Source organism: Malaclemys terrapin, chromosome 1 (genome assembly GCF_027887155.1).
Source record: "Malaclemys terrapin pileata isolate rMalTer1 chromosome 1, rMalTer1.hap1, whole genome shotgun sequence".
Lineage (NCBI taxonomy): Eukaryota > Metazoa > Chordata > Testudines > Emydidae > Malaclemys > Malaclemys terrapin.
This window is the reverse complement of record NC_071505.1, coordinates 1,194,730-1,221,898: the sequence shown is the minus strand read 5'-3', so window position 1 is coordinate 1,221,898 and position 27,169 is coordinate 1,194,730. Positions and strand designations below refer to the sequence as shown.

The window sequence follows — 27,169 nt, the reverse complement described above, 5'->3', positions numbered from 1 at the left end:
AGCCTGCACTCAGGCTAACACAACCAGTAATACTGCAACCCACCCCTCAGGCGCCCAAGAGCCAGATGAGGCCTGCAAGCTGCCAAGGGGGGCCCAGAGATCCAAGATGGGGCTTGCAAGGACAGCTGGGGAGAAGCGTATGAACCATACCAAAGAGGAAAGTTTGCTTTTCCGGCTCGTTGTTCAGCAGGCTCGGGGATCACCCTCTCAGCCTGGGGCATGATGACATGGCTGCAGTCTGCAACCGAGGGGCCTGCTGCCAGATTGAGGAGCTGCTGGGAGCTCTGGGCAGAGTTTGCGTCTTGGCTGGGGAGCTGCGCTGGGTGTGAATGGAAGCAAGGCCTAGCATGGGAGCTGAGGCGCTGGGCAAAGAGTCAGTGCTGGAATGGGAAATCCTGTCTGGTAGCAACTGTTAGGCCCTGGAGTGAACGACAGGATACCACCGAGTCTCACTGTTGAGTACTGGGGAGAAAGACTAGCAAGGGGCTCTGGTGAGACAGGCGAGGCTGCAAAATGTTTAGCACTGGACACGTGCTGCATGAAGTGGGCTTTTGGGTGGTGCAGGGCTTGTGCAGGCTGCAGGGAGCCAGCAGCATTTGCTGGTGAAGGGGGCTGGATGCTGACAGTGTGGCTGTATGTGGAGGGTGCTGGTATGGGCATGGATACTGTGTGTGATATCATGTATGACGGTGGTGGGGGGCACAGTGTATAGGACAGGGGGCATGGGGGGATTGGGGAGGGGTGTAGATGAGTTGGATATGGGGCTAGATGTCATGTATGGAGGGATATAGTATATGAGGATGGGGTACAGTGTATGGGGCTAGGGTTGTGGGTATGGTGTGTGGAGATAAGGGGCTGGAGTATGGTGTATGAGGGTAAGGGTTGATTATGTATGGCAATATGGGGCAGGGGAGTGCATTTACAGTGTCTGGAGAGGTGTATTCTGGGAGATACAGTGTGTGGGTAAAATATATTGGAATATATGGCTGGGGATGGGTACAGGAGTACTGTGTGTGGTGATGTGGGGCTCGGTACGAAGGGCTGGTGGATGGGACTTGGGGCTGGGTACGAAGGGCTGGTGGATGGAATGTGGGGCTGGGACATGGGGCTAGTGAATGGGGCTGGGTACAAAGGGCTGGTGGGTGGGATGTGGGGCTGGGTATGAAGGGCTGGTGGCTGAGACATGGGGTTGGTGGATGGGACGTGGGCCTGGGTATGAAGGGTTGGTGGATGGTATGAAGGATTGGTGGATGGGTATGTAGGGCTGGGTATGAAGGGCTGGTGGCTAGGATGTAGGGCTGGTGGATGGGATGTGGGGCTGGGTATGAAGAGCTGGAGGATGGGATGTGGGGCTGGGACGTGGGGTTGGTGAATGGGATGTGGGGCTGGGTACGAAGGGCTGGTGGCTGGGACGTGGAGCTGGTGGATGGGACATGGGCCTGGGTACGAAGGGTTGGTGGATGGGGACATGGGGCTGGTGGATGGTATGAAGGGTTGGTGGATGGGGACATGGGGCTGGGTACGAAGGGCTGGTGGCTAGGATGTGGGGCTGGTGGATGGGACGTGGGGCTGTCATGAATATAGGGGGAAAGGTAGCAACCTTTATGTATCCTTGGCAACTGTACTGGATCGCCTTACCTGGAACGGGTTAAGCAGTTCAAGTAACGTAGTTGGCACCTGACCAGAAGGACCAATGAGGAAAGAAGATACTTTCAAATCTGGGGGGAAGGATTTGTTTGTTGTTCTGTGGGTTCTCCGGAGGGAGGGCAAAGCCAAGCAGGTACAACATCTTCTGAAAATATACCTGGAATAATCCAGTCTGAACTCTGGGTACAGATGTGGGGACCCACATGAAAGACCCCCCTGAGCTTATATTCGAACAGCTTAGGTTAAAACTTCTCCAAGGAACAAATTCCTTTCCTTGTCCTTGGACGGTATATTACTGCCACCACCAACTGATTTACACAAAAATTCAGGGAAGGGTCTCTTGGAATTCCTATCCCCCCCAAAATAGCCTCCCAAACCCCTTCTCCCCCTTTCCTGGGGAGACTTGGGAATAACATACCAACCAGTTGCCTTAGCCATGTGAGCCCAGACCAGACCCTTTGTCTTCAGGTCACTGAAATCAATCAGGTTCTTAAAAGAAGAACTTTATTTATAAAGAAAAAAATAAAAGAATCACACCTGCAAAATCAGGATGGAAGGTAACTTTCCAGGGTAATGAAAATATTTAAAACACAGAGGATTCACCTCTGGCTCAGCTTCACAGTTACAAAAACAGGAATGAAACTACCCCTGTACCATAGGGAAATTCACAAGCCAAAACAAAAGCTAATTTAGCGCATTTCCTTGCCCTACTCCCAGTTTCTGTGGTTTCAGATGTATTCCAGGTATATTTTCAGAAGATGTTGTACCTGCTTGGCTTCGCCCTCCCTCCGGAGAACCCACAGAACAACAAACAAATCCTTCCCCCCAGATTTGAAAGTATCTTCTTTCCTCATTGGTCCTTCTGGTCAGGTGCCAACTAGGTTACTTGAACTTCTTAACCCGTTCCAGGTAAGGCGATCCAATACAGTTGCCAAGGATACATAAAGGTTGCTACCTTCCCCCTATATTCATTACAGAGGCTCAATACGAAGGGCTGGTGGATGGGACGTGTGGCTGGAATGTGGGACTGGGTATGAAGGGCTGGTGGCTGGAATGTGGGGCTGGGTATGAAGGGATGTGGCTGGAATGTGGGGCTGGGTATGAAGGGATGTGGCTGGAATGCGGGGCTGGGTATGAAGGGCAGGCAGCTGGAATGCGGGGCTGGGTATGAAGGGCTGGCGGCTGGAATGCGGGGCTGGGTATGAAGGGCTGTGGCTGGGACGTGGGGCTGGGCACTTGAGGAGAGTTGGGATGGTGGTTGTTGCAGGGCTGCTGTACTGGGAGGGGGCGTGAGCACTGGGTCGGGTATCTGCGGCTATGTTCTTGGCTCGGGCTGGGGTAGGCACCATGGGGTCCTGGGAGAATGGGGCGATTGGGTTGTGGCTGGGTCAGGGTGTGGGATTAGCCAGTGTGTGTTTGGGATCCATAAAGGGTGCACAGTAGGATTTTCTTTTCAGACTAATATGGCTATTGATGCCCTGCCCCTCTCTGTCCCTTCCCCATGGCACTGCTCCACGTTGCAAGCTCCGAGATGCAGCATCGGCTGAATTGGTGCAATGCCCACATGGAAGGAAGCAGAGTACAGTGTCCTCTGGAGAGGGCGGTAAAGGGCACGGGCTGGGTTTGCTCCTCTGAGCCCAGCGTGCGAGTGACAGCTCAGGGAAGGGGAGACAGCACCCTCAGAGTACGTCAGGAATTAGCTCCTAGAGCCCCCTGTCCCCAGCACACAGTGGGGCTGCAGTGCCTCTGCACATGGCTTGTGTCTGCACCAGCTGATGGCTGTAAGCGTTCTGAGATGTGTGAGGGTTGGAGAGGAACCTCCTTGTCCTTCCCTCTAGCACCAGAAGTGTTAATGCCTTCACAGGGCACTTGGCTTTTTGGGCACACCAGCCACCCAAGGGGGCAGGGGCTGAGCCTCACACCGCCCCAGACGGGGCACCTAGAAACTGTGGGGCTGGCTGTATGAGTGAGAGATCAAAGACAGGTGAAAAGCCAGCGTATGACATTTGCAAGCCAAGCTGGGGTTGCCCTGTAGGACAGCCCCCTCCCTGCCTATTTTCTTTTTCTGTAATTTACCCCCCCCTCTTGCGTGCGCTCATGTCTGAAGGTGGGCCAGAGGGCATGGTGGCAGACATGAGACCTGATACAACTCAGTGCACCAGCAGTGAAGGGAGAAGCACCAGCCAAGGAACTAGCCGCAGATCTCCCTGGCTCCAGCCACACCTGGGACCGCCTCCTGGGCTCGTCCCAGCCTTATAAAGGAAGGCTGCTCCTCCCGGGGCTGCAGCCACCGCCCTGGGGGGCCTGTGAGGGGAGGGGACAGGGTCCATTATTACTCTCCTACCACTGACTGGTGAAAAGGCAAAACCATCCCCCCAGGCTGGGAGGGACACTGCACCTGCAACCAAGTGGAGACTTGCTCTTTGCCCAGAGCGAGCATCCCCTCCGAGCAGACTTTCCTCCTGCCCAGCCCCAGACCAGGCCTCAGAGAGCTCCCCAGCCCAGCCCTGGAATGGGGAGGGGGCGCATTTCCTTCCACCTCCCAGTCTCTGTCCTGAAAGGGCCCTTGTTCTTCCTTCCCCCTCCCCAGCCTCACCCCGACCCTTGAGTCCTGTGCGCCTGCCTCCTTGCCCTGCTGGCTGGGTGTGGGCGCCTGCCTCCCTGCCCTCAGACGATAATGCCTGTTCCTCAGGATGAGAGACAGGGGAGGACCTGCTGCACCGGGCACCCCAGGACGGCGGCAGTGCCAGGGAAGCTGCAGCTCTGTTCAGCTCTGGGAGACTTGGCGTGGCCCAAACCCACGGTTTAGTCTGTGTTTCTAAATCTTTAAAATCCTGAGAGTCCGAAAGGAGATGGAGATTCTTGAAAAGACTTTAACATTCGTTCAGTCAGTCACTAAAAACTCACCAAGTCACGAGCATCCCAGGGAAAGGGAGCAGCTCGGTAAGTCTAGAGATACAGAGATTTAGTAAAATGCGAACAAACTCAGGTGCTACAGATATAGATATATAGATATTTTTTCTCTTCTCTTTTCAAATATATAGCTGATTAAAAAGATGCAAAATAAGGATGACTAGGACGGCATGGGAATCCTGGAGTTTAGCATCATCTCTTGTTGATCATCAGCTGCTCTACATAAATGCACGGAGATTATAGATTAGCCATCAATGTGTCCCCCTTGGAAACAAGACCCCAAACCAAGAGGCAAAAGAAGACTCCCCCCACCCCCCACCCCCTTTGAACATTGGCAAAGCACTTTCTGCTTGATTCCCCCCCAGCCTCCCTCGGACATCCCCCAAACATGCTTCTATCCATGCGGCTTCACTTCCTCTCTCACCAGGGCAGCCCAGGGCAATAGGGCAAAGGAACACAGAGTCCAAAGGCTTGGCTTTCTCGGCAAGGCCATCCCCGTTTTCTTGTTTGCATGGCAACAGGCTTGCTCCGCTTTGGGGCGGACGCTGCTGAAGGAGCCTAGGGTGAATGGGGTTTCCCAGCCATGCATCTTGGCCATTGAATCAGAATGGCCCTTCTTGCTGTAGCAGCCACTAGGACCTGTCTGAGCTGGAGCCCACCAATGGCGCCCGCATGCCAGCGCAGGCTTTGCTCACAGCCTTTGGGAAACAGGTTGCCTGCTCCCAGAACCCCTGACGCCGCTCCCACTGCACTGCTGGGCCTAGGGACCTGCACCTCGGTGCCTGCCTGCCCTCACCAGTCTCTGAGCTGGCGTCAGGGGCCGTGTGAGTGCCAGCACTCCACTCTCCACTTGGCCCCTCCAAGACTCCCATGCTATTCAGCAGCTCCTCCGGGCGCCTCCAGCCACCTGCCCCACTGATCACAGAGGACCCCTGACCTGCCTCCCAGACAGGTAGCCACGCCCGCGGGACTGGTGAGCGGCAGCTTGGCAGGATGTAGCCTAGGCCTCTGGTTGCTGTGACTCAGGAAACGGGGGACTCAACCGACATTCAAACAAGCGCCCACCTGGTATCACATACAGATCAGTTCAGTTCCTGGGTCACAAGACGACCATCGCAACACAGCTGACAGCCCCATCACCCTACACTGAGCTAATTTGCACCAGTAACACCGACCACTCCCCCTCCCCTCCACAGCCCTTTGATCAGAATACATTCCACAGCTGGCTCCACGCAGGGGAACAAAGTTCTACCACAGACTGGGGAGCATGGGCCAACGAGGGCATGGCCCCCTGCCCTCCTGCCACCAGCAGCGCCCCTGGGGAAAGGCACATCAAGCGATATACAGGCCTGACTCTTTAGGAGTACAGAAAAGAGGGTGTATTTCATGCAACATTCCTTTTCCCAAAGGCGGTGTTGGCTGGTGCAGGGTTGAGTGGGGGCTGAGCATGTGTTTGTGTGTGTGCATGTGCGTGTGTCTGTGTGTGTTTGTGCACACCTGGGGCTCTGGGTGTATGGAGTGAGTGGGCGCTCCTCAGCTCTTCGCCCTTCAGTGCAGTGGTCAGAATAGAAAGAGAATCAAATTGGTTTTATTCGTCTAGTAGAAATGCCCCCCTCCCCCCATAAGTTGGCTCTGGAAGAGGCCAGCGCTGCCTAGGATGGTCAACTGTCTACCAGCTGTTTGAGTGCTCGCTCAATGTTCATGCGGTGCCCCACACGTGTCACCCCCAACTCCACAAAGTCCTCCTTGGTGAGGGCAGGTAAGTGTGTGCCCTCAATCTCATTGTCCTCAAACTTGTCTCGATGCTCCACCAAATTGATGCTTTCCAGCCAGTCCCCTACATCGTATTTGTTCCACAGGTGGAGGGGTTTCTGCATGAAGGGCCGCGGTGGGTGCAGAGTATGCAGGGGGGGCCCGGGAGAGGGCGAGGGGGATGGGGAGCGGCTCCGGGCACTCACGCTCCGCACCACAAAGCGCACCTCCTTGGGCTCATGCGGGATGGAGAGGCTGGAAGATTTGAGGATGGTGGGAGGTGTCAATCCATAGGACCGCACGGTGCTGAGAGGGTCTGTCCTATCCAGGGCAGGTTTCACTGGACTGGGAGTACGTCGGGTTACAGGGTAGCGGCTGCCAGGTCGAACTGTGTAGGTGGTTCCGGAGCTCCGCTGGGAAATGGTGCTGAGTTCTCCTAAACTACTGAAAAGTCTGTGGAAAGAGAGATACAGGGAGAGAGAGAGAGAGAGAGAGAGAGCAAAGGGTAGGGGTGAGGTGGAGCTCCCGAGACACAAGAACATACAGATACAGTATACATGGGGGGAGTAGCCAGCCGCTGGAGAACAGGGTCAGTCTGGGACAGGAGGAGTGGTTCTGTGTAGCGGTGAAGGGAATGCTGTTCTTGGGGTGGCATCGAGCCTGGAGTGTTTTAGCCAAGATTCTCGGGAAAGCCCTGCAGGTCAGTTTCCGGAGGAAGTAGCAGAGGCGTGTGCGAGTATCCACATCCTGGTCAAATGCAGCCCAGGTGCAATAACTCTTAATGCCTGTGGAGATCCACCAGGTAGGCCCTGACGCTCCCTACATACACCTGCAGAGCGTCTGCAGCTTCTTAACCTGACTCCCACTTTACACCCTGGTCACAGGCTGAGACAACTTGAGCCTCCTCACCCCACTGCCTGTCATCTCTGCAGCTTCCTCCTGCTAACGATGTCCATCCGCCTTTGACGTGACATCCCGCTACGCTATCAGAAAGTAATGGAACCTCCCCGCGTGCATTCTACCATCTCAGAGGGCAGAGCCAAGCCTGGAACAAGATGGACCCAGCTGGGGTCGTATCAGGGGTATCATGGGGTGTGAATGAGAGTAAAGCTACTGCACAGTGAGGTGGTATCGAGCAGGGTGTGAGCGTCACCACAGGGGAGTGAGAGAGCTAAGTACTGGGGCTCGGGTGGCATTGCAGGATGTGGGGTACAAGTTGCACACAAAGTGTTTTGACTGTTTCTCTTGGCCCATTAATGCAGGGTGTGAGGACTTCTGTGCGGGTAATATGTGAGAGAGGGGCATGGATGGAGAAGGCTGAGCACGCCCCCTGCTCCTCTAGAAGCTGTGAGGTTTACATGCCACTGAGGGCTACACTACGTGCTATAGTCAAAGCCTCTTCCTTTAAGAACATTTTTCTTTGCTGCTTGTTTTTATTCCCTCCCTCCTCCTAGGTGGCTATTTGTGGTGGGTGGGTGGAACCAGAGAAGGTTCACTTCTCTTGGTGTGCACACCCCAGGCTCTCCGCCAGACCAACTAGGAAAGACCAGTTCTTGCATTGCCAAAGGTACAGGCTGTGAATCAATGTGGCACTGCTCTGAATGTTCCTGTGAAGGAAACCGTGGCAGATCGACTCTGCTTTGAGGGTCCCTGAGCAGAGAAGCAAGGCCTCACTGGCTCAGATCCTGGTCCCCATGTTGGCTAGCTTGGTGCCACTGGCATGGGTCCAGGTAGCCCCATGCCAGGTAGCTCGGACCCACAGGTGGGTCCAGGTATCCTCATGCTGGGTAGGTTGATGCCACGGGTATGGGTCGAGGCATCCCTCATCTGGGTCCTTGGCCTCACTGGCTCGGGTCTGGGTATCCCAATATCATGGAGCACGGCCCACCAGATAGAAAGGGTGAAATGCAACTACAGCTGTTTAACACCACTGGGTAGTTCTTTGTCTCCTGCTGCGGTGGATGGGTCGTGAGCAACAGCACGTGATATCTGCCTGGGTGGGGGCAGGACCAGCCGTCTCTATCCTGGATTAACCTTGGGATCAGAACAATTTGCGTAAGCATTAAAGAGTGTATTTAAACTGAAACACTAACGTCCTGGGACTGAAGAATGGTCTGTCCAGTGCACTGTTGCCTGTCTGGGTGGCCCCGGGAGAGGCTCAAAGAATAGTCACTGCACAGTAACAGGGCTGACTGTCAGATGTTCCCATTCCACTAAAAGCTGGACCAGGTACTAATGGGGAGTGGGGCAGATGCAAGGGTGGATGTGGGGCTGGAATCGGAGTTCAGAGCGGTGATCGAAGTCACCCCTTGGCTCTGTTTCTGTGCTCCACGGACACAAAACACAACAGCTAATCCTGGGGTGAAATGCTGAAGGATGGAGCGAGGGGGAACTTAGCCAGGCCCTGGTGCTTCCTTCACTACCCAAACTTCTTTGAGAGACAGACGCACCCTTATGTGATGTGGATGAAGCAGCCTCTTTAACCCGGCTACAGGGATGGGAGACTCTGCAGGCCTGCAGCCAATCCAGCTGAAAGGCAGAATTAATAGCCTGGGGCTCCCAGGACAGCGCCTCCCTTGGGTCTGCAGCTCTTTCTGAGGCTGTGACATTTTACCTCCCGCTCTCTGTCGCTGCCTGGGTAATTCTAGCTTTGGCTTCTTGCTTGGAAAGAGCAGTTACTCACCTGCCCCTGGGGGTATCAGAGCAGACTGGGACATCTCTGTGCAAAGCACCGCAGGCTGGAGCCTTCTGGAGAGCTGTGACCATTGGGGCTCCCCACACACACTCCCTCAACACTAGAGTTGGCAAATAACTGAGTTTTTAGTTCAGTGGCCGAATGGAAAATTCCAAAAAACATTCATTTCACGTTAACCCCAAATGACAATTTTGAAGTTTTTCTTGCCAAAACAACCCCCCAATAAATAAATACATAAACAAACAAACAAACAAATAAATAAATAAAATAGTTTAGAGTTGAATGAAATGTTTTGTTCAACCCAAAATGAAATGTTTCATTTTTGAGTCTTTTGTTTGCTTTTGTTGAGTTTTTCTCAACAAATCTAGCTAAGTTTCTAAACAAAATGTCATTTCAAAATAAAAATGTTTTCACTTTTCCAGGATTCCCTCCCTGCCCCCCATTTTTTCCAGCTGAAAGTATTTGCTGAATTGAACCTGAATTCGTGAAGAGTTTTGGTTGACCAAGAACTGCATTTTTGGCAAATAATTTTGCCCAGTTCTACTCAGCCTTTCACAAGGCATGGTGGTTCCCACCTCTCAGTTCCTTCCATTTTGAATCTAGGAGACGCTGCAACAAAGTGGTGGGTGGAGATCTGGGCTGGCGAGTTACTCAAAGAGCTACAGTTACTGGTGGGTAAACGTATGTTCTGAGGCGAGCACCACTGGCACACATCCACACTTTGGGGAGATCGATGCACAGTACCAAATCCCCAGAGCGGAGCGGGTGAGAAGAAAAGTGACTGCAGGATTGCTCTCCCAAATTGGCATCAGACCTGGAGGCCAGGCCACGAGACTGATGCTGTGTAAGGGGCTGGGTGGAGCTCCAGCTGGCAGCTCTACTTATCTCCACCCTAGGACCGTTTTGCAGACGTGAGGCAGAGCTGTTTTAGGCCAGGGAGAATGAGCTCTGCTACCTTCATCCTTAGGGAATACCATGCGCTGGGCGTGAGTGGAGGGCCATGTGGCCAGCCATTAAGGCTTGGACTTAGCAGGCTCTCCAGGCTAATGCTATTGGTATGAGGAATGCAGTCTTTGGAAACAAGTAAGATAGGGCCTGATTCTCCCACCACAGGATCGGAGTGATTCCCACTGACTTCAATGCAGGGCGAAGAAAAGGGCCAGTAGGAGCCAGCCTCCTAAAGGCTGCAAAGGAGCATCAGCTTAGTGAAAACTAAGTGTAAGAGTCATGAGGGAACTGAATTCCATACAACTGGGCAGAGCCTGGCTAACCTGTTTAAGAATCCTTTTACTGTAGGGTGTCCAGACACAGGTTCCTTGACCGGAATCATGGTGAGCTGACCCAGTTGTGTCCTATTAATGGACTCAAGAGGCTCAATCCAGATTTCTTCAAAAGTAACAAATAATCCAGGATGTTAGGGACAGATGCCGAGACTGGGGTGCTGAGCTTTTAACCAGTTCAGCGAGAAAACCTTTTCCCACTTCACTTAGTAAGACTTTCTAGTCACTGTTTTCTTTACTCTCCTGCAGGTGCTTTCATACCTGCAATAAGTAACCCTCAACTCCTCTTATCAAGAGTGCATTAACCATGCTGCCAGTTGCAAAGATTTCAGGTCTAAGTGAGGACATGCACTCTTTGTAATGAACAACCTGCACCAACCAATTGCTGAGGTATGGGGAGATGCAAATTCCCTGCCTTCTCATGGGATCACCAAGTGTTGAACTTTGTATTTGTAGTAAAGTTGTAGTTGTATCTCGCTGTAGCAAAGATAAGGGTGAGCTGAGGCCAGTGCTGTGGACTTAGGGAAGGGGTTGTCCTCTTAGGTACAGAAGGGGATGAAGGCATCCTGGCATCTCCGAGCTGAGGAAATAATGAGCACAGTAATCTCCCTCCCTTACATCGCTGGGCTGAGGTCTCACTTCTGCTGCTCCCCGCCTGAAGGAGGGTGGTGACTGAGCCTCAGAACATTCTCACAAGAGTTATCCCTGAAAAAGGAGGGCAAAAGGGAGTGGTTTGGGGCAGAATTGAATGGAAAAAAGCATTTCTGGGTGATCTGCAGAAACCCATTCACTGCATGCTGCCAACGGTTTTCAAAAGGGACAGGAAAGATGAAGAACGTCACAGGAACCAGTCTGAAGCTTTCCAATAGTCTCTTTCACAAATGATGAGAGTCCAGAAGCGGAAGGAGAAGTCACTATTTTTGGTCTGAAATTTAGATCTTGCAGCGAGGTTTTCCTCTGATGGTTTGTAGATGGAGGAGGCTGGGGCTGTCTCTGACATTGGAAGGATGTACCCTACTGTCAGGATGCTTCCTGAAGAATGCTTGAGAAACGCCGAAAGATCAAAAAGTTGAACCAAGCATAACCCTGTAGGAATTGAAAAACTCCGGCCCTCCAAAGTTAAGTATTCTCTGCGGACAGCAAGCCTGCAGGACGACTTTGCCACTGCGGCCATGCTGCTCTCTGCGTAGTAACAGCAGTAGCAACAGATGGAGCTGCTTTATCTGAAGTGTTAAGAGCTGCCTTCAGGGAATGTTGGGCCATCCTTTGTCCTTCAATGGCCTTCTGCACAGTGATCTGAAAGGGGGATCATCTGATCCCACGCCAGGGAATCATTATGGGGCTAGAGGTGCCTGATGATTTCCACCCTTAGCGGAGGAGCTGGTGAAAAACAGCGCTTACATCCAAGGCATTCTAATTGCCTCGCCTCCTTCTCCTGGGAGTGGGCTTTGGGGAATCCCCGTGGGCCAGCACTCCCACTGGAGAGGGTAGATCCGACACTCCTGTTACCCTCTCTCACAACGCAAGAACCAGGGGATACACAATGACACTGAAAGGCAACACACTGAAAACTGATACAAGGAAATATTTTGTTTTTAATACACAAAGAGTAACGTGTTCAAAAGCCCCCACATGCCTCAGCCTTTGTGCGGCTGGCAGCAAGGGTGACCAGTGGCTACTGGTGGAATCAAAGACTCTGGAAGAATACTTGGAGCTCCTACTTGCATAGACTGAAGACTAAGCCGAACATGAAGAAGGCAAAAACCTTCCACTAGTTCCCATGCCATTCTCCACAACCACAACTCCTTTGGACCAGACTACACCAAGCTGCCTCTCCTCTGAGGACTCAGCTAGCTGAGTGTCAAATGGGTCTGTTGTAATCACAAAATTTGGGAACCAGAAACCCAGCACCACTCAGAAGGGTCCTTGATTCAACCCAGCTCATCACTTATCACAGTCCAAACTGGGAATGGCCCAAGAGAAAAAAGACATGTCAGATATAGGATGTCTTATGGCAAATATTTACTGCCTAGTCCCTGCTCAGAGCCACTGTCAGACATACACACAGCAGGTGCTACAAAGTCACATGAACACAAACTGATGGTGGTCAGTGAAGATTGGCAGTCAGTCTATGCTGTTATGACTGATGAAACTCCCAAGACAGCCTGCATTCTGAGACCCGGCAGGATGACCCCCTGAGCCCCAGGCCAGCCCCCCTTGTCGCCTCCAGGCTGCTTAGCCCATCACAAGCCAAGACAATGCAGGGTGGCAGGTGGAACAGGATTCTTCTCCTCCAAATTTAGATCCAAAAGAGACACAGGTCAAACCAAATCATTTAAATTCAGCCACCTAAGAGTGGAAACCAGAAGCACAGCTAATGCTGACTTAGTTCCTAGGTACAGGCTCCCAAAGGCTGCATGGCCTGACTGTGACCATGGTAATGAAACACCCTGGGCTTGTTGCCTTGGGGGACTCCTACATTCACATCAACAAGGCACCAGACACAAAACCTCCCAAACTTATTTAGTTGCTTTCTTAGGACCCTGGCAGGTCATCACCTGCCCATACGGCTGGTCACATCCTACACCTGCTCTTTGGATGACATGTTGATATAGAGAGTGTAACAGTCTAGTCCCTTTCTTGCACATTCAGGCTGTGGTCTGAGCTCTCCCAGATCCCTGGAACTCAAAAGGTCCACAATTCTGGCTTGTCCACAGAGGCTCATTGACCCTTCCAAATTAAAGGGCATGCAGAAAACTGGCCACACTTCCCCACCAGGCCAAGGAGTGGTTGTCGCGGAGTATTGGGGGACTCTGGGCCCTGCATCCCCGGCTTCCTGCGATTCACCATGACTCTCAGCCAGCCAGTAAAGCAGAAGGTTTATTTGGATGACAGGAATACAGTCCAAGATAGGTCTTGCAGGCACAGACAACAGGGACCCCCTCAGTTAGGTCCATCTGGGGGTCCCAGGCATCCCAGCCCCCCTTGGGAGGTCAGAGCAATCTCTGCCTCCCAGCCATCTCTCCAGCCCGCTTCCAGCACTCTGCCTTCAGCCACCCCTCCCACAGCCTTTGTTCAGTTTCCCCGGCCAAGGAGTCACCTGGCCTCCAACCCCTTCCTGGGCTCCCATGCTACACGCCCAGGTATTCGCCCTCGGGCAGACTCAGACTCCCATCCCCCAATGCAGACTATCCAGCCACACTCCCCTGTCAGCATTCACACACCACAGTAAGAACAGGCCCAGTTCGTCACAGTGGTGCATTACAGTGGCTTATGCTAACCTCAACCACCACCACGCTGGCGCCAAACAAGCCCTCCTTCCCATCACAGCTCTCCCAGGTTTTCCACCACCTTGTGCATGACATTGTCAGCCCTGAGGAAACTACAACCAGAAGAGTTTCCTCAGCAACACAGGATCGTAGAAATTGCCTGACTGGATCAGACCAGTGGTCCATTTAGTTCAGTAACCTGGCTCTAACAGTGGCCAGCATTAGCTCTTCAGAAGAGGTCTGAGAATCCCCCGGTAGCAGATATGGGATAATCCGATCCCCAGGAAGGTCTCATCGTGATCTCCAATCATTAGAGTTTTAAGCCCTAAAGCACAGAGTTATGCACCCCTGTCACAATGTGTTAGAAATAGCTACCCTACCGATGGCTAGTCCTGTTAGCCATAGAAATGCCCAATCCATTTTGGAACCTCACTAAGTTCTTGACCTCACTGACAGCTGATATGTACAATAAAGAAAAAAAGAAAAGAAAGAAAAAAAAAAAAAAAAGGAAAACTCAGTGAAACAAAACACTGTCGAAACAACCCACTCAACTGCACACAAATTCTCTCCCTGGGGAGAGGATGAGAGAAAATCAGCCACATGTGACAGGAGTTAGTCATGTTGCTTAAAGCATGCTGGAAGGTGCTCAGAGACCATGGTGATGAGGTTGGCATAAGAACCTTTCTAAAATAGAGACACGGTGGCAATGAGTCCCACTGTTTAATCATGCGTTGTGAAGAAGTATTTCATCTATTATGAACTTGCCACCTTTTCGTTTCATTGCATGCCCCCTTTCTTGTGCTATGTGACAAGAACAGAAGTTCCCAGTCTCCCTTTTCTAAACCATTTAGTATTTTATATACGTTTAACGGTATCCTCTCTCAGTCGTCTCCTCTGTAAAGTAACAATCTAAATCTTTTCAATCACTCTCTCTGAGAGTTTTTCCAGGCTTTGATCATTCTGATCACCCTTCTCTCACCCTCCTCCAATTCTTCGCGGTTTAATAAAGTTCCACTTGCTCAACTTAACCTGCATTCAGCATTTCTCACTGTGAACAATACATGGTGGCAGTGTCTGAGCAGTGCGTTCTCTGCAGTGCAGCAGCTGGCAGTGGGAGCCAGGGACCTCGGTTTGCAAACAGGGGTAGCACAGCATCTGGAGAGGCCAGTATGGCCTGGGGAAGCAGCATGGTGGTGGTAAAGGGGACTTCAGTCCCAAATTCATTGGACTGGGCACTGCAAAGATGCCAACAGCCACTGTCCACAATTGATGACATGTTGCCTGCACTTTCCAACGCCAGCATCTTCATGGTCTGTGAGGGGAGGAATGGCGCACACGCCTGGATAAGAGTCCAGCATGCGGACACCCTTTGCAACAGCATTAGGTGGCTCTAGATGGCTGTACATGCAGATGGGCACAAGCCCAGCACCAGAGGTGTTCCAGCGAAACTCTCCCAAATGCTGGAAGGACTGCCCAGGTTGAAAATAACTGCAGATGATATCCCCATTGCAGGCGAAGGGAGCAATCGTACAGACACTGAATGAGACCATGAGAGAAAACGACAAGCTTTTCTATGGTTAGGTAGGGACAAGAATGTAAAACTGATCCCAGAAAAAAAATCATCTCACACAGCAAGAAGTGCTGTACATGCAACGCTTGCTCACAACAGCAGGGCTGAAAGTAGATCCCAGCAAGACCAAGGCAGTCAGAGACACATCAGCTTCACTGGATGTGAAGGGAGACAGCACTTCCCAGGAATGAGAAATGTTCTGTCCAGGAGTGGAGGCCACACCTCAGCTCACAAGGAAGGATTTGGAGCGGAACTGGGCAAACGTTTGACACGCTGACACACATTATATCAGATGCCCCTGTCCTGAAATACTATCAGCCAGGAGAGCCATTCTCTGAAACCATCTCACTGGTGAGGGCGATAGCAACAAGGGAACGGGGCAGTGGGAATCACCTGATTCCAAATAACACGTTCTCTCATGCCATCTAAAGTACTAACTAGAAATACCAAGACCAGCCTGACAGAGCACTGCAGGCAGGGCAATGTGTGTTAGGAAGGGAGCAAGGAAGTTCCAACCTGGCTGTTTGGTGGCTAGAAAGAGAAGGGGTAGTGGTGGGCCACGTAGCTATATAACCTCTGCTAGAACATCTGGTAGTACAAGATAGTGTGTATGCAGCCCCAACAGTCACAGCTTTCCAGAGGCTTTGGTGCGGGTGCATCCCCAGAGCGGGCCCTGTGCTGACAGGCTACTCAAGGGAAACTAGACGTTTCTTGTGCTGGAGTTGAATCGTCAATTGCCCCAGTGTGAAGGATCATGGGTCCGGGACCTGGGTCTGCAGGTCCCCAGACCACAGCCTCCACCCACCAGCTTGCTAGTACCAGCAGCAGGTATGCTCTGGTAGAACCTTGCTTACCATAGTCACTGTCCACAAAGCTCCCAATTGGAGGAGACGTCTGGCTTCTCCAATTAGCTCAGACTCACTATATAAGCCGGGAGGCACAGGAAGTTGTGTGAACAACTCGATGAACTCCTGGCTGGCTGCTACATTGGATCCTGCCTCTTGCCTGATCCTGGGCCGTACCCTATTCCTGATTTCTGCCTTCTTGTCCCATTCCTGAACACCTGACTTGTTCGAGACCCTGCTTCTACACCTCCTTCTTGGCTTGACTCCTGACTCGGTCTCTGTTTCCTAGCGTCTGACTCCTGCTCTGACCACTAGGTCTGACCACCTATGTCCCGTCTATGACACCCAGCTGTATATTTACCTGTTCTCTGGAGCTTGTTTCCTTTGCTTATGGGGCAGCCACTGTATCATCTTCAAGGTAGGTCAGGTGGTTCCCCAAGGGATGCATTTTGAGGGTTGTTATATTGATCCCTAGAGGAGCTGCATTATGTGGGCAGCTGGCTGGTCCTGGAAGAGGGCATATTGGTGCCCAGAAGCTCCTGTGAGGGGGGGCAGTCAGATGGCCCTGGTCAGGGGGCGGCATTAGGAGGGTAGAACTGTACATTAAGGTTGCAAAACAGCTTCCATTCTAGCCTCCTTTTTTCACACACTAAGATACGTCTGAGAAATTTACCCGAGATGCTGAGCTGAAACTCCTTGTTTGTGTCCAGTCTGTCCAGGGAGTTTCATTAAAATCCCTTTATCTGCATTTGAGTTGTGAGTGTGGGAAATGCACTTCCTGTTGTTTGAAAATTCTAACCATAGCTTGGAACACCCAAAATGGCCAAAGTTTGACACCTGCAAGTGGAGCTGGTCCTTAGGAATGAGTAGGCACTTCAGCTGGTTTGAAAAGAATGGTTTAAATGGAGCAAAACTGTGCACTGAGCACATGCAATAGCTATTTTTCATTAAGCCAGGAGGTGCACACTCAGTGGGAGACAGTTCAGAAAGTCGGCATATTTCAGAGCTGGGTAAGAGGACCCAGTTGGTTCGCTTACATAAATGACTGTAGCACTCAAGCTACTGGACTGATTTCCTTCAAGCCTAGCTTGCTTTGTAAATCTCACTGAAATGGAAGTGCTAAGCCATGTATAGGGAAATCTGGTTCTGATGTTTTAAAGTTATATGAGGCACATTCTGTTCTGAGTTACACTGGTGTAAATCTGGAGTAAATCCATTGACTTCAGTGGAATCAGGCTGGCTTTACATAGGTACAAGTGAGAGCAAAATTTTGCCCAGGAATGTTTTAACTCTGCTGACAGAGGGGCACCCTCACACGGTGTAGTATGGACATGGACATGCGCAGGTCTGGAAATGCGTACCTAGTCTTCAGTACTAGCAGACACCCAGGAATCTGTGTCGACTGGTCCTGGTTGGTTTTAGAATTGGGCCTCCCCCCCTCCTTTTTATTATTTTTTTTAAAGCTTCTATCTTTAAAAAAACTTAGGAAATTAAATGCAAAAAGTTACAATAAGGCAATGTTAAGGCTGCACAGCTAAGCAGGAGTCAGGCAAAGCAAATGTTAAGGTTGAACACACAACCTGGACTCTGTCCCCTTATGATGATACACTATTTTATTTTTTTTAATATTAAGTGGAACTACATCTTCATAAAGTGCTTTATATACGAGCAATGCCTGCCTCCTGTCTGTGCTGCTCATGGGAAGAGTCCTTGCTATACAGCCCCAGTTCAAAAGGTAAATGAAGGTTACTTACTTGTAACCAAGGTTCTTTGGGATGGACTCTGCACATTTCCACTCTTGGGATATGTATCAACTGGAGCTGTTGAATGGTGCAGCCTTCTGCTAGTAGTGCCTATTAGAGCACTCACGTGCCCCCTCCTAAACCTCCCTCAGTGAGCACGAGGCTAGAAAAGGGGGCATAGCGGCAGTTGCTGCCTCAATTCCTTCCACTGCTAGTGTAGAGCCATGAGGAGTTACTGCTCTGCAGAAGGCGGAAGGAGTGTGAATATGCAGAGTCCATCTCCAAGAGTCTTGGTGACAAGTAAGTTACCTTCATTTCTCTGAGTGTCCTCTGCAAATTCCCATTCTCGGGACAGTGTAGTCAGCAGTATATATTAGAACAAGGAAGGCAGTATCAAGCTACCAAACTGGACAGCTGATTAAGGTGTGATATCTAACACATAATACTCGGAAAACATTTGTATTCAACTCCATGGGACTGCTTTACAATTTCCAATTAGTGGGACATGCTTGAAACATGTGACAGAAGCAGCCATTGCTCTTGTGGAGTGTGCTCTCGGCAGAGCAAAGGAGCCCATGAGGCATTTTTATCCCTTTTCTACCATACACTGTCTGACCCAGCGAGATCAGTTTGTGTGGAAATGGGATTTCATTTACAGGTATCCACGCATAAAACAAAGAACTTGCATGAAGATCAAAAATCTGTAGTCCTATTGAAATAGAAATGTAACAGTCTTAGCATCCAAACAGTGTAGCTTTGACTTGCCCTTATTTGAATGTGGTCTGGAAGAGTACTGGATTGACTGACAGGGAAATAAGGTATTATTTTTTGTATACATTTTTGGTGAGGATGAAGAACTACTTTATCTTTATGAAAAATTGTAACTGGAAGGTGAGTCATTAAGGCATGAATTCACTAAACCTCCTGGCTGACATTATTGTATAACAAATGCAGTTTAGTCAGAAGATGTAATAGACAGCAAGAAGACAACGTTTGAAGGGTGGAGACAAGGTCTGATAGCACTAAGTCCAGATCTCATGAGGGAACAGGCTGTCTCACAGGGGATAACGATTTAGCCTTTCAGAAACCTCAACGATATCATGCGAGAATATAGATTAACTATCTACTGGTATATAAAAAGCCGCAACTGCAGCTCAATGTACCATGAGTGATGTAACAGATACACCCTTATTCTTTAGAAACAGCAAATACTTTAATATGGATTGAAGAGGAGCTGACTCAGAATCAATATCCTTAACAGACTCCCATAGTGAAAATCTTTTCCATTTTAAATGGTAACATTTCCTAGATCATCTTCTAGCGTTAAGTAAAACATGTACATCTATAGAGAACAATTCCCTAATTCTGTCAGAGCCCTAGTGCCCATGCTGTTAGATGCAGTGAAAGTGGATCTGGATGGTACACTTTCCCGTGCTGCTATAACAGAAGGTCTGGAGACACAGGTAAGCATCTGCAGTTCCCTTTGGAAAGAAGGAGCAAGTCCATGTACCACTGTTGTCTCAGCCATGCAGAGGTGATAAATATAATCCTTGCTTAGTCCTTCAACCTTCAAACTTAAAGGGAATGGTGGGGAAGCATACATGAGATCTGTACCCCAACTGCAGAGGAATGCATCTATTCAAGAGCAGAAGTATATGCTCACTTTTTACCAAAAGCAATGGCACTTGGTGTTGAATTGTGTGGCAAACAGGTCTATTTTTGGAGCACCCCAAAGAGAGAAAATGTCCTGGATCACAGTCTGAAGAAGTACCATTCTTGCATCTGGGAAGAGTCTCAACTTTATTGGTCTGCTAACTGGTTGAGAGATTGTGCCACATGCAGAGCTACTGGACAATTCTGGTGGCGAATACACCAATCTCCAAAGCCTCCTTGCAAAGCTGTGAGGAGTGGGCTCCTCCCTGTTTGTTCACACAGTACATTGCTGTCCTAGTGTCCATGGCCATTTGAACCACAGATCCTTGCGCCTGAGGGAGGAAAGCTCTGAGTGCCAAAGGAGTTGCTTTTCACTCCAGGACACTGATAGCCAGAGGGTCATCTTTCTGATTCCAGAGAACTCTTGTTCAAGGATTGCTGAGGTGTCCACCTCATCCTGTTTTAGAGGCATCCATTGTAATTATCATGAAAGGAGAGGGAAGGTTGACATTCACGCTCCCTCCATATGTGTTCCTGATTGATCCACCACAAAAGAGATTTCTGGAAGCTTGTTGGAATGTTAAGTATTAGATTCATATCCTGTACTGCAGGTCTGAAGTTTCTTGCCAATCAGTGCTGAAGGGGAGGGTCTCATTCTTAGTCTTGCGTAAGGGGTAACATATGCGGTGATGCCATGAGACTCAGTAGGGAGAGGAAGAACTTTACATTCTGAGATGGACTTTGAAGTAGAGACTGAATGGTAGATTTCACTTTCAGAAATTTCTTCTTTGGAAGGTAAGCTCTCGCCATTCTGGACTCAAGTGCTCCTATGAAGAGGATATTTTGTGAGAAATGTCAATAGGGAAAAAATCTCAACCTTTCTAATGGAGAGCATGTGAATTGAGTGATTCCCTTCATTTCATCTTTGGCAGCTGCTTTTAGGAGCCAATCATTGAAATATGGTAAAATAAAAATCCCATCTTCTCAGAAAAGCTGCCAGTACAGATAGACATTTTGTAAAGACTTGGGGTACAGTAGAAAGGTCAAAGGGGCAACACCCGTGTTGGAAATGACCTATGGCAAAATTAAGGTACTTCCCATGTGATGGGCTTCTCAAAATGTGAAAGTAAGATTCTTTGAGTTAGAGCGCAGCGAACCAATCTAGATAGGACAAAGAGAGGGTAATGGATCCTAGAGTTAACTTTCTGATGTGAAACCTTTGGATCTATCGGTTTAGCTTCTTCAGATCCAGGACTGGACAAAGACCTCCATTTTTCTTAGGAATTAGGAAATAGCAGGAGTAGAAACCCCGATTTCTTAGATTTACTGGAACCTCTTCTACTACCTTCTCCCTTAGTGGAGCGTTCATTTTTGTTCTTAACACTGAGTTATAAGAGGGATCCTGACAACGGAGATTGGTTTGGAGGGAGCAGGGGCGGCTCCAGGCATCAGCATAGCAAGTGCGTGCCTGGGGCGGCAAGCCGCGGGGGGCGGCCAGCCAGTCGCTGTGAGGGCGGCAGGCAGGCGGCTTTCGGCGGCGTGCCTGCGGAAGGTCCGCCGGTCCTGCGGCTTCGGTGGCAATTCAGCGGCGGGGACTCCGATGGCGCGGCACCGGTGGACCTCCCGCAGGCATGCTGCTGAATCCACATGACCAGCGGACCGACCGCAGGCATCCCGCTGAAAGCCGCCCGACTGCCGTGCTTGGGGCGGCAAAACACATAGAGCCGCCCCTGGGAGGGAGGTTCTCAAACTGGATTGTAAAACGGTGTTTCATAGTGTCCAAAACTATAGTGTCCAAATGGCATAAACATTCTCCAACTGTTAGGGGAAGAGAATTAAGGCTGGGTTTGTGGCTCTTGATCTTCATGTCAAAGCTGAAGTTTAACTGTAAGGAAAGAAGAAGTGGAGGATGAATTCTTTTGTCTCATCTTGGATTTAAAGGGACAGCCTTTATATTGCTGCTGAGAAGCAGAGGATTGCTGTTGCTGTCGGTAGTGTTGTCTGTCTTTGTTGAAATATGAAGATGAAGAATAAGGTGGATGATATTGCCTTCGATATCTGAAGGCAGCTGTAAGAATTCTTCTCTTGAAAGGTAGCAAGAGACCCAGCGAGCGAGCTGTTGATCTTGTTTCTTTCATTTTCTCCAATTCTCCATCCATTTTAGAGCTAAAAGGTCTATCCCTTTCAAGCAGAAGATCTTCACTCCTTGACCTTGTTAGGTAGGGAAGAGCGGACAAGCACAGCCATGCTTGTCTTCAGATAGTTATCGCTGCAGCTATCAATGTTGAAGATGCATCAGAGACAACAAAGGGTGCTCTCAGTGCATGCTCAATACCATTATGGTCCTCCTGAATAGGGGGCATTATCAGTCTGCAATGCTCATCGGGTGGATTCTTGGTGAAGAGTGAACTCTTGTCCTACAGGTGAAACTGGCTAGGCAGTTAGTATCCTCATGTTTAAAGAAGATGAAGAGCAGTCTATTTACACCTAACTATCTAATAATTAAAAAAGTAAGATGCCTTGGTAAGGATCTTGATTCCCAAGAAGGTTCACATCCACGCATGGCCAGTGACTGGAAGGAACTGAGGTGACCACTGCCACATCCTCATTTATAGCTCCACTCTCAGAATGTGCTCAAAGCTGGGGGGGGGGGGAGTTGGGAGGGGGACATGAGCACTCTAACAGGCAGTACTAGTAGAAGGCTGCACCGTTCAGTGAAACCAGTCGACATATATCCCAAAAGTGGGACTATGCAGAGGACACTCAAAGAAGAAATTAGGATTATTATTAAGGGGCTCTTCCCATAGAGTTGGGTAGCACAGAAATCACGCTCATGTTCTGAAGGATGAGGCAGTAGGATGGAGACTAAGCTTTGTATGAAGCTCATGTATACTTGGATGGGATATGGCACCATGCCGAGAATCAGCCAAAGGTTTCGCCCTCTTGGAGTTGTGCCTGAGCACCGTCTGCAGTTCATGAGCAACAGAGGGGGCTGTGGGGCAGAGACAAAATATTGTTCAAAGCTCATGAACAACTGAATGGGGCTGACACGCAGGACTGCTTGAAGCTTATGCTCACAGTCAGATGGGGATGCTGGGCTCAGAAGAAACAACACCCAACAAAGTCTCACAGAAACAAACAGGGCTGTGTAGTGGAAACAACAGCTGACACTCACGTTCAGTCACGTGGTGTGTGTGTGTGTGAGAGAGATCAAAGCACTGTCTGAATCTTCTGTTCAGTGGGACATGGACAAGGTAACCATCATCTGACACCCATATTCAGTTGGACGGGGATGACACCAGTTCCATCCACTCCAAGCAAAGCTGATCACTTTGATGCTTTCTAACATCTTTGGTGCTGCCAGCAGGCTCGCAATGTTCTGGGAGTATGAGGTGTGTGTAAGTGAAGGGTCTAAGCAACAGCTATGTTCAGACCCCTCCTCTCTCTCTGTAGCATCAGGATGGGGGAGGTCCAGGGTGCCTGCCTCAGTTTGGAACTTTGAGAAATGTTTGGCTCCACATCTGGATGCCAGAGCTCAGTTTTTCCTGAGTCCACACGATAATGCCCTAAACACTCAGACATTGTGTAACACCAGTCACAGAGTCAACAGGACTGAATGCACGAAAACACGGACATGTGGAGTGAACTCTGACCTGAGGAGGACCCTCCCTTGCTGGCCATGGACACACTGAACGAGATTCGTTCTGCGTAAGCTGAGGCACACTCACTTATCAGCCAGGGTCTCCTGGGACACTTGAGGGTTGAAGGGCTTTAAAACTGCTTTGTAGGCAGCCCAGAGGCAGATGGTCTTCAGCATTTCCTACATCTCTGTTAAGAATTCCTGTGCATCAGAGACTGTGGGAATGGAGCATCTCTGGTCCCTGTGGAGGTGAGTTGTGTGTCTGGCTGGACGGGGATGGGGATAGGGGATTCCTTAGGTGTTCCCATTGGGTGCCCCGGGGTTCTGGCCCAGCACGGCTGGACAGGGATGGGGGATTCCTTAGGTGTTCCCATTGGGTGCCCCGGGGTTCTGGCCCAGCACGGCTGGACAGGGATGGGGATGGGGGATTCCTTAGGTGTTCCCATTGGGTGCCCTGGGGTTCTGGCCCAGCACGGCTGGACAGGGATGGGGATGGGGGATTCCTTAGGTGTTCCCATTGGATGCCCCGGGGTTCTGGCCCAGCCCGGCTGGACACTGGGATGGGGAGGCAGCGCAATCAGCAGAAAATGAGACAAGTAAAAACCAACATGAGTCTGTGCAGAACTTCGCTTGTGCTCTGGAGCTGCCTTCACACATGGAGGCAGCACACAGGGAGTGAGCTGGACTCCGATTTATGCTACTGGTGAGAGACAGAGGGATAGACAGACACAGCAATCGCACAACTGGAACACAGTGAGGCATGCATTCTGGGGAAATTCACCGGGTTGGCCCCCTGGACTCTGGAGCACGTCACAATTCAAAGCTTCCCTCGCCTACTCAAGGCCCCAGGTCACCTTCTGGCCAGTCACAATCACTCTTGGGATTTTCTTCTTGTCACTCTGCAGTGCATGAACTTCCTTGCTTAGCGCCCTATTGCCTGTTCCTGCCAGGTAGCTACATTAACCTGATCAGCCATTCGCTTGTCAGAGTCCTCAAGAGGCACTGGTCACCACCGGGTCTGTGCTGGGCTCAGACAGGGGCTTCGAGCCGAGATTCCCCCGTGACTGCTCCATGCAGACATGGTCCCTGATGGGGTCTGTACTAGGGTCTGCACAGGACAGGGCTCCACATTCACGCCGTTAGAATCAAGACAAGAACCTGACGTGACCACCTCAGTTGCCCTGTGGCTGCTCAGCCTCCTGGCAGAGAGGAGAGCGTCCTCCTGCCGCCCAGCCCGGATAGCCCCTTCTCTGTCTGCCACTTTGCCCCATGCCTAGAGATGGGATTTCATTTCAGGAGCTGAAACAGGATAAAATGCTACTTTCCCCATCTCACAACCACCTGTCACCCGAGAGTCTGCTCCAGGGCCCAGGCAGTGAGCTAAAGACGTCCTATGGCAGGGAAACATGTACGTAAAGGGAAAGACATTTGGGGCTCTGAGCTCTTCCAGTTCTGACACAGGGAATGGGGCCGGCTCTCAGGGAGCTGGTGGGAATGGTGCAGGAGGAGCAAATGCTGGCTGTGGAGGAGCTGCCAGCCAATTCAGTCTCTGCCTTCTCCAGAAACCTTATACATGTGAAGGCTTGATTGAAAACTTGCAGAGTGACCTGAAATTGCCCCCCGCCCCTGTGCATCCTCTGCTGGCTGTCCCCTGGGAGCAGTGAGTTCGAGTGCGGGGGCTCTCTCAAGCCATAGTTTGAACCATGTCAAAGCCAGAAGGGAATTTCCTCAGTTTCCTCCTAGAAGTCAGCGGCACATAATATCACAGCACAGGGACACAGACATGCTACTGGGCACAAGAGGGTTGAAGTTCACGGTTCACAGCAAGCTCCACCCCCTCTTCTCCCACATCCCAAGGGCTGTGGGACAAGAAGGGAGAGTGACTGGCACGTGACACACACAGCAGCACAGGGAGGACAACATGGGTTTGCTATGAGATGAGAGCATGCTCACTTACACAACTCGCCCACCCTCCTGAGGCCTGAGGCAGTTCTAGACAGAGCAGCGCGGACATGCAGATGTGAGAGCAGGAAGAGAGGCAATGAGAGAGAATGTTAGCATCAGTCCGGGGCGCAATAACAACACGGAGAATGAACAGACTTCATCCCAAACCATTCCAGAACCACTGCGACTCCCAGAAACCCATGCTGGGCCAAAGGGCTGGCCCCTCACACTTCTCTGCTGGGCGGAAGATGCTGAGGAGAATGACCAACTCAGCAACAGTGGGCGGGCGGGTGCAGCTGTATTGAGGAGCGAATATGTGGGCAGTCCTTGCTCTACTGAAGTGGGGCCTTCTCCCCATCTCCCAGAAATGTGCTAAAGTCTATGGCAGAAAAGCAATTCTCTAAGTACTATACGTATAATTGATTAGCATTGCAGGGCTTGGTGACTCCCTCACAACTCTTTCACTGGTTTGGTGCATCCCCCAGGGCTGTGCACCAGCTCTCTCTGGTTTGGGGTATGTACAATAGTCTCAGCCCCTCATCTCCAGAGACAATGCAGAACAGAAAGTGTTTGAGGTCTGCAAGTGGCATGAGTGAGGCTTGGATGCTCAGACTGGGTTTGATGTTTACTGTGACGCAGCAGACCAGAGGGGGCTGTGTGTGGTTCTCAGGGAGATGTTGAAAGGGATCCAGGTGATTGGAACCAAAAGGATTCGGGGAGCCAGTTCAGTATTCATTGAGTTCACATTCCTGCATTTACTAGAGAAAATGGGACATTCATAATCACATGAATTCAACAGCCAAAGCCGGAGACAATCTGACAGTGGTATTCCTAAAGATAGGGAGTAGGGAACGGGGGGATGGGGAAGGAGAGTATGGGGAATAGAGAGAGACGGGAGGAGGGGAGAATAAGAGAGGGAGAAAGAACACGTGCATGAGAGAGAATGCTCTACAGAAAGAACAAGAGAATGAGAGCGGTAAATACAATTCAACATTTTATCTGACTGAACCAGAAATTTGCTGTAGTGGTTTGATTTTTGACAGTTGTGAGAACAGTAACTAGAACTAATGGCAATAGACTGTTAATGGGCCCTTGAGAGACAGCTACTATTTCCCAAAGGGGACAATCCCAGGTTCTCTGGGTAGGGAAGTTTGGTTTAATCCCTATCTGAGAGCCTGCAATAAATTGTAGATTTTTCCTGCCCACCCAGGGACGCCAAGAATTTCTCTTCAGAAAATGAGATTGAGCTTGACATCTGGGTTCCAGAAAATAGCTGGGCCAGATTGAGTGTCAGGAAAAGCTCAGGAGAGTTGTCCGCTCTCATCTCAGTGGAATCCTGCTTCTGTCTAACTCCTAAGAGGAACTCCTAACCATTCCCTTTGTATATTCCAAAGTGAAGTCGCACCCCAATACATTTGAGAGGACAGGAACCCGGTTGAGAACACAATTCACCCCATCTCTCTCCCTAACCGAAACTCTTCCTCTTTCTGAATTACATTTCCAGAAACCTCCTTGTTTCCTGAAGTTTTGTTCACTGTATCAGGGGTTTTAGTCAATATTTCAATCTGGTATTGGTGCTATGAACACAGGGGCTTAGCCTTGGATTAATTAAAAGTTTCTATAAGGAAAGAGGTTGCACTCTTAATGGAACAAAGTTCACAAGAACATTGTACTGAACATATAGCTCTCCTGCCTGCATCAGACTCCAGAGGGAGAGAAACAAGCAATTTAATCAGTAACATTGTTTCAGACTTAACTGTCTTCTGCCAAATGAGAGACAGCAAGTGAAATGTACTGGCTAGCACTCAATACAGTACACAAAAGTCAGGATCGAGTGAGGCTTGCATTGGTGGAGGCTACCTCAGATCCTTATTAAGCTGCAGAGCAACCCAAAGTCAATGCACAGAGGGAGCCCCACAAACACATCTGTCTGGCTTACAAAGTACTGTGGCCATTCCCCTAGTGAACATCTGTGGGTTTTAGTGGGTTTCTAAAGAGAGTGCCGTCCCAGCTGGATGTCACAGTAACAACTTTGCTATGCTTGCTAGAATGAAGTAGAAGAGCAAGAGGACTTCCAAGCTCTTTTTGAAAAATGTCCCTCCCATTCTTTTAATGTAAGAAGGTCATGAAACAGCTTCCCTAGCTTTTCTTGGGCAATTTCAAACACCATGACATGACTGCAGAACCCCCATAAGTCAAGTGAAAGTCCTTTTGACACT

The 27,169-nt window shown here is 50.2% G+C and overlaps 1 protein-coding gene across 4 annotated transcripts in view; it reads right to left on the bottom strand.

The window, feature by feature from the left end:
• Positions 1 to 4,595: 4,595 nt before the first annotated feature.
• The window catches only part of SHANK3 (SH3 and multiple ankyrin repeat domains 3), a 650,584-nt gene continuing 628,010 nt past the window's right edge, over positions 4,596 to 27,169 (bottom strand). For all 4 annotated transcript variants that reach the window (XM_054034834.1, XM_054034750.1, XM_054034917.1 and 1 more), the window contains one exon: positions 4,596 to 6,765. In XM_054034834.1, coding sequence (XP_053890809.1) covers positions 6,222 to 6,765 — 544 coding nt within the window. In that variant the 3' untranslated portion in view covers positions 4,596 to 6,221. The remainder of the gene's footprint in view (positions 6,766 to 27,169) is intronic.